Source organism: Sprattus sprattus (genome assembly GCF_963457725.1).
Source record: "Sprattus sprattus genome assembly, chromosome: 13".
NCBI classification, from domain to species: domain Eukaryota; kingdom Metazoa; phylum Chordata; class Actinopteri; order Clupeiformes; family Clupeidae; genus Sprattus; species Sprattus sprattus.
Genome location: NC_137911.1, coordinates 24888210 through 24895220, shown reverse-complemented (window position 1 = coordinate 24895220; position 7011 = coordinate 24888210). Strand labels below are relative to the sequence as shown.

The 7011-nt window shown below is 42.5% G+C and overlaps 1 protein-coding gene across 1 annotated transcript; it reads right to left on the bottom strand.

The window, feature by feature from the left end:
- Nucleotides 1-314: 314 nt before the first annotated feature.
- On the bottom strand, nucleotides 315-1916 carry LOC308374722 (UDP-glucuronosyltransferase 2C1-like; the record flags this gene model as incomplete). Its single annotated transcript, XM_080850641.1, has 1 exon — nucleotides 315-1916. The coding sequence occupies one exon, from the start codon at nucleotides 1914-1916 to the stop codon at nucleotides 315-317; it is 1602 nt and encodes a 533-aa protein (XP_080706767.1).
- Between the last annotated feature and the right edge of the window lie 5095 nt (nucleotides 1917-7011).

Sequence of the window (7011 nt, the reverse complement as noted above, 5' to 3'; positions counted from 1 at the left end):
ACAACCAAAAACACAACTACATCTACTGATGGGTGTATAGTATTCGAAATTATGCAAATTGCAACTGTTATTGTATAAAGCACATCATGTGAAGTTGAGGAGAACTGGGCTGATTGTTTGTTCTGTCCTTGAGAATAGAGTGTTCTGGAACAGTGGTACTCCCTGTTCTTCTTGATCACTTGAACTCTGTTAAATAGACACTACCTGTAAGATAATTAAACCAATTCTAACAGACTGCCTGCTGTTCACTCTTTGTGTTCCTGATCTTTCTGCAGGGCAAGATCTTTAACATATAACAATGCATTAGCATGAGGTTACTCAAGTTTTATTTTTCTACTCAAACAAACCCTGCGGCAAAAGACTATGATGCAATAAACTACAATGTACATGAAGCTGAGTGTTACAGCAAGTAAGAACAGAACTACATCCACTGAGTGGTAGGCATACCAGGGCATCTTGTAGGACTCTGTGCGCAGGTGAGCAGCACCTTTGTGTCTCATCACAAACTCAATCCAGTAGAGGGCTGTGTCCAGGGGCTTCATTGGCTGGTCCCTGTGCAGCCTGGAGAGCCTCTGCATGTTCTCTCTGTAGGACGGCTCATGGAGCACTTCCTGTAAGCCCTGGAGGAAGGAATTTTTATTGATGGCGGCGAGGGTAAAAATCTTCGCTCCTCCTCTGTCCTTCAGTCGAAACAAGTTGTCATACTGGTCAAAAAACACAGGAATTCCCACAACTGGAACGCCATGATAGATGGCCTCTTGAAGTCCATTGGTTCCACCATGGGCTACAAAGGCTCTGATTTTAGGGTGTCCTAGTAGGTCATTTTGGGGCATCCACTTTACTAGGAGGGTGTTGTTACCCAGTGTGGAGGGTCTTTCCCCAACATGCCTCCAAATTACTTTCTGAGGTAACTCAGCAAAAGCTGCTGCTATGTCCTCTGCAATGTCGCCTGAAATGGCACTCACTAACGTCCCTAAAGACATGAGGATGACTCCATGGTCTCCAGAGCTCTGTACAAAGTCCTCCAGGTCTTGAGGAAGGGGCTTTGCTGGCTTACACTGGAACCCACCTATGTAAACAATGTTAGGCATAGTGGGACGTGGAAACTCAAACACAAAGTCGACTCGCATCAGCCAAAGATCTGCTGCTTGCACAATCTGACTATAGTCTACTTCATGTTCAAAGTACTTATCACAGACTGCCTGGTATTGTGGGTGGATCAAGAACCTCAACCTATACTGCATAAGGAGGTAGAAAAGCACATTTTTCACCCTTTGTAAGAAGGTCATTTTGTCAGACAGGCCAGATCCTGTAATTGGTATGTTAGATACCGGTGAAGGTGCGAGAGAAAAGTGGACTTCACTGCCGGTCAGCCATCGCGCATTGTGGACTAAGGGCAGCTTCAGGAAGTGAGCCAGGAGGATGCCCTCGGCAGTTGTGGGGTCCGTGAGAACCAGGTCAAACTGACTCTCATTCAGATGCCGCATTAGAGCTCTGTCCTCAAACAGTGAGGCTGCTATGTGACAGGAGATGCTCATGTGTCTGTGCATGGCCAAGTTAAACAGTAACTCCGAATTAATAAAATCAAAGAAGAACCTATTTCCCCTCTCGATTTCCATCATTTGCACAAGGAACGACTTGAAAAATTCCTCATTGAACCCCTTGTCGACAGACACCGTGACTGAGTCGTAGTAGGGAGAGTCCGCTTTGATGTACCAGCTCTTGCTGGGCCGTACCACTGTGATGGAGTGTCCCTGGTTGTGTAGAGCCCTAATGAGGATGTCCATGTTCACCCAGTGGCTCCCTTCCATTGGGACCAACAGTATCTTCCCTCCATGGCAGGCAGGACAGGAAATCACAAGGAGACTCAGGAGGTAGATAGGTGATATGATTGCAGGACGAAGCCAGGGTGCCATTCTGTCCTACAGTTAAAAGAGAAGGATGGAATGGAACACCAAAGAAAGAATAGTAAGTTATAAAATACAGGTATTGCATTTATAAAATGTTATTATTTAATAATAAATATTAAAGGAATTAAAGGAATAATAAAGGAAAATACTGCCATTTTTGTCAAAGGCATTGCATTTGTCAGCAGTCTGTGTTATAATCACATATGTCTTGAGTTGGTGAGTAGCCTGCTCTCTCAGTGTATGACCTGGAGTAGCCTGATCTCTCAGTATATGGCCTGGGTTAGATGGGTAGCTTGGGTGGCCCAGAGTTGTGAGAGGGTTTAGGTTGCACTGCAGGTTGGGGCAAATCACATCATCCTCACACAGGCTAATGGAGTTTTTTAAAGAGTTATTCCATAGAAGCACCCCCAGATCATCACCGATCCTCCACCAAGTTTCACAGTAGGTGCAAGACACTGTGGCTTGTAGGCCTCTCCAGGTCTCCGTCTAACCATCAGACTTCAAATCATTAGAACACATGGTGACAACTATTTAATAAGTTCTCAAGGCCACATTGTGAGTAATAGGGGATTTCCACTCTGTTCACGTAACTCTGGCTGTCTTACCCTTCACACTGCCACGGTCACAATTGTAACGAGTGTTTTCACACTCTTTTGTGCTCGTCTGACGGTGGCAATGTATCAGTATCTGAACAAAATGTGCCATAACATGACTTATTTCCTATTGATAAACCATCACTGGATTACACAAGTCAAACTACCAATATCTAAGAGAAGAATAAAGAATGCAGAAGCATGAGTTCTCCCTAAAACAAGACGGAGGGTGTCACACCAGTCTTAAAATCACTGCACTGGTTACCTGTTAGTTTAGGAATAGATTTCAAGATTATTTTACTAGTCTATCAATCACTCCATAGTCATGCAACTGAATATACTGTATGTCAGACATGCTCTGAGGGTACACACCCAGTAGATCCCCAAGCTCTTCTGGCACTGAACCCTTAACAGTTCCGAAAGCCAGGACAAAGAGACATGGAGAAGCAGCTTTTAGTTTCCAAGGAAACGAATCACAAAAGTGATCAAATGCTGATGATCCAATCAAGACCAAAACACGATTACAGCAGAAAGTTATTAAATTAAAGATCAATAACATGTTGATCATACTTAATTTGGGATAATGGCTTATACATTACTGAAATCAATAACACTCACAGTGACCTTGAGTCTCATCTCCCCCTGACATTGTACTGATCTGACGGCAGAGGAACGCTTAAAAGGGGAACATTTTACAGATTTTCTTTTCATACTATTTGTGATACATGAAAAAAAGATTAAAAATATGGGATGATTGAGAAAAAAGACCTCCACTTACCTTTATTCTATGGGCAGCAACGAATTTACCCAAGTTCAAAATCTGCAGGTAATATGGAGGTAAAGAAACTCCCAACTGCTCTACCAATGACCTGGTACCTGTGGTCTATACGCCTCTGGTAGGAATAAATATAGGAGCTGATACAAGTATGCTGCAGATGGTTACTGATGAAGGTGCCGCACCATTAGTAGCCCCTCTGTGTCCAGTCTGGCTCTGCAGGTGCAACAGTAACCATACCAGGAATGTTTCACTATCTATCCGGTGCTATGGTTAAGGGTGATTCTATTCTTACTGTTGTTGGGTGGAAAATATGTGAATGAAACCTCTATACTGTAACCTGTGTGTCAGGCACGTGCACAGATAGACCCCTAGTGATGCTCAAGCAGCTGCCCTTTTGCCCTGGATGAGAATAGTGCCTTTCTGCTGGAACACATTTTTTTCTCCATTCATCAATATTTAAGAATAAAAATTACTCTCTCTGTCATCAATTCCCCCCACATGTGTTTTGAAATCTGACGGGGCATTTATTTGAGTTCTTGTGATAATTTCCCCCCGACATGCTCCGCGGCGCTCACAAGCCCCTGCCGCTCCCCTCCCTCCTCCTCAACTCTCATGCAGTGCTGAGCGCATGGACGGATTAAGAAATCACGGGCCCCTGGGCCTGGACATGTTAAAGGCCCCCCCTCGCAAAAACAAAACACGCACCCACATAGAAACACCGGCGTATTCATATATATATATATTACCAACAATGTGTTGGATTTAACGGTCAAATTAGATACGTTGTCTATTGTATTAGGAAAGTAAACAGGTCAAAGTTTTCTCCGTAACATCCACCTTCGGTGCACTGCCCTGCTAATTGTTTCTGACATTACTGTGACAGGGCAACAGCCGAGTGATTCTTTTCCAAATTGAAACTGATTAAGACCTACCTGAGCAGCATGGGGCAGGAGATGCTGAATGGGCTGGCTATCCTGCCCATTGAAAAATCTATCATGCATCACCACTTTAATGTTTGAAAGGCGTCGTTCAGCAAGTGTACTGTGCCTCTGGCTGTGCTCAGTCAATTTGTAGGTCTTGACGTTCAGATTCTGCGCCTAAACCAGCTAAATCGTATCGTCTCGTCACATGATCAAATAGACACTTGACATTGGCAAACAAGATGGGCTACATATTACCCAGCCACCATTGCATATCTGTATGACAAAAATAACAAATTAGATAAGATCGTTTATTGAATCGGCTTTTTAATAGTTTCTATAGCCTAGTGTATGCACGATAAGCATATAATTGTGTTATTGATTGCTAAATTGCTACTGATGATTTCTCCCTAAAAATATGAAAACCATGATAAAGACAGGTTTGCCATTTTGAGGGAATATATAGCATAAGGTATCCTATCACAGCACAATAACTATCATACTTGATCACTGTTGCCACTTAACCCTCCATATGTTCGGAAAACTATAGAAACAGCGTCTTCTTTCCGTACATACCTTCCGCGCTGGCTTCGTTGTCTATAGTTACGCCCCTGGCGCACATTCACAGTTTGCAATTCAACACAGGTACACTTAATTGAAGCCATTAGCATATGAACTAAATGCACCTTTTCAAACCACAAAAGAGAGATGCATAACAGCAACTTCACGCAGAGGCTCTGGCTTAGGGGCCCCCTGAGCTCATTGGCCCCTGGGCCTGGGCCCGGTAGGCCCGTTCGTTAATCCATCCCTGGCTGAGCGCCAGGCCAAACGGATGCAGCCTACTTCTTCTCTGACCCGCAGCATCAGACAAACAGGTAATGACGGTGTTTGTGCAATCGCCCGACGTTGTTTGGTGATAAATGAACCACAACATTAGCGCCGTTAAGAATATTACGTTGCAACTGGTTCGACGTTTCCTAAAAACTAAACAAACACAAAACACACGAAATCCGTTATTTCAAAGTCTTGTCCAACTGTTTACTGACTTTTGTCATGTTTAATAAAGAGAGAGAGATGCAGGCAGGCAGACAGACAGGCAGGCAAGCAAACAGGCAGGCAGATAATTTAAGGGCAGTTTTACTTTTCTACAAATAAGACACAGGCTCTCAAGTTTTGAAGACAGGCAAGAGTGACATATCCCCCCCATCAAGCCCCCGACCCGACCCCATTCCGCCCCGCCCCTGTAGTATGCCCCCCCCCCCCCCCCCCCCCCCACACCAACAAAGAAAATATGAATGTCTTATATATATGCAAAGTCATAGAATTAGATGTTTTAATTGGGAAAAATTGTATTCTTGTACATTGCAGTCAACCTTATGAATTTAAATGTACCTTGACCTCTTGTACACTCATCTCTGCAGTCAATGGCAAGTAAACGTTTTTGACTGTGTTGGTTGACTTCAGTGCCTGCTGTTTGGCCTGATGCCCCTTACTGCCTATGTACCTTGTCACATCCAGCACACCTTGATGGGCACAGGAGTTCCCTCGGAGGCAGATAGAACACCAGTATGCTCATTTGTGGAAACATCAAAACTATTTTTTTTAACTTGAGCCAGGAACGTTGTGTTCCACAGAACTAAATAAAAGGATGGTACGGGATGGTTTTTCCATGGGACTTTGTGGATGATTCAACAGTGTCATATGTGTTTCTGTGTGTGTATGCACAGATACTCTGTCCCCTCTACCTTTCAGGCTATTTGTTTAACTTCCACTGTGAATCATCCTTACTTGATTTATCATTTGATTTAAAAGTCGAAATGCATCGATAATCGTTTTATCGGTTTAGAATTGATAATCGATAATTGGTTTAAAATCGATAATCGACTCTGAGTCGCAAACTCAAATTATTTAAAAGTCGAAATGCATCGATAATCGTTTTATCGGTTTAGAATTGATAATCGGTTTAAAATCGATTATCAATTCTAAACTGATAAAACGATTATCGATGCATTTCGACTTTTAAATCATTTGAGTTTGTAACTGAGAGTCTAAAATCACTTCCTACTTTGTGTTTGATAATTAAAGAAAATCAACAGATGAATTACCTTCTCTATATTCTTTATTAGAGAAAAAGCTTTTTTTTGTCACATTTTTGACTTTCTATGAGCAATGCAATAATCGATGCAGCTTGCATTTCAACATAAAAATGGATGTGTAAAAAAAAATGTTTTATTACAAAATCGATTTATAATCGAATCGTTGACCTCTGAATCGGAATCGGAATCGAATCGAATCGTGAGGTGCGAAGAGATTCCCACCCCTAATGCTAATTATTATTATTACTTTGGTAATTATTATTTTTTAATTACATTTTGGAATCATATACTGAAAGACAGACAGCTTTTCAGTTTTGAGGAGTTTTTATTGTGCATAGTCTTACAGGTGTGGTCAGCGAGCAGTGCGTTGTGCTCGTAGGATGTCCTTTACGGTTCCCAAGTGCGGCGTGCAATCTGACAGCGCGCACCTGGGGTTTGACGTGCATTGCAGGTTGTTTTTACTGCTTTTGGTAAGACAACAGGTAAGTTATGCTCTCCCTCCATTTTCCTCCTTTAAAGGTATGGTCTATGTATCCCATGTTCTATGTCCCTGTGAAGTTTGTTTGTCTTTGTCACATGTTCTTGTCACATACATACACATTTGTTGTCACATACATTCACATTTGTCACATTAAAGGTATGGAAGCACGTTTTTCATTTTCAGTAACCTTGTCTCCCGTCTTGTCCTGTCTCACTAACACCCCACCCATAACC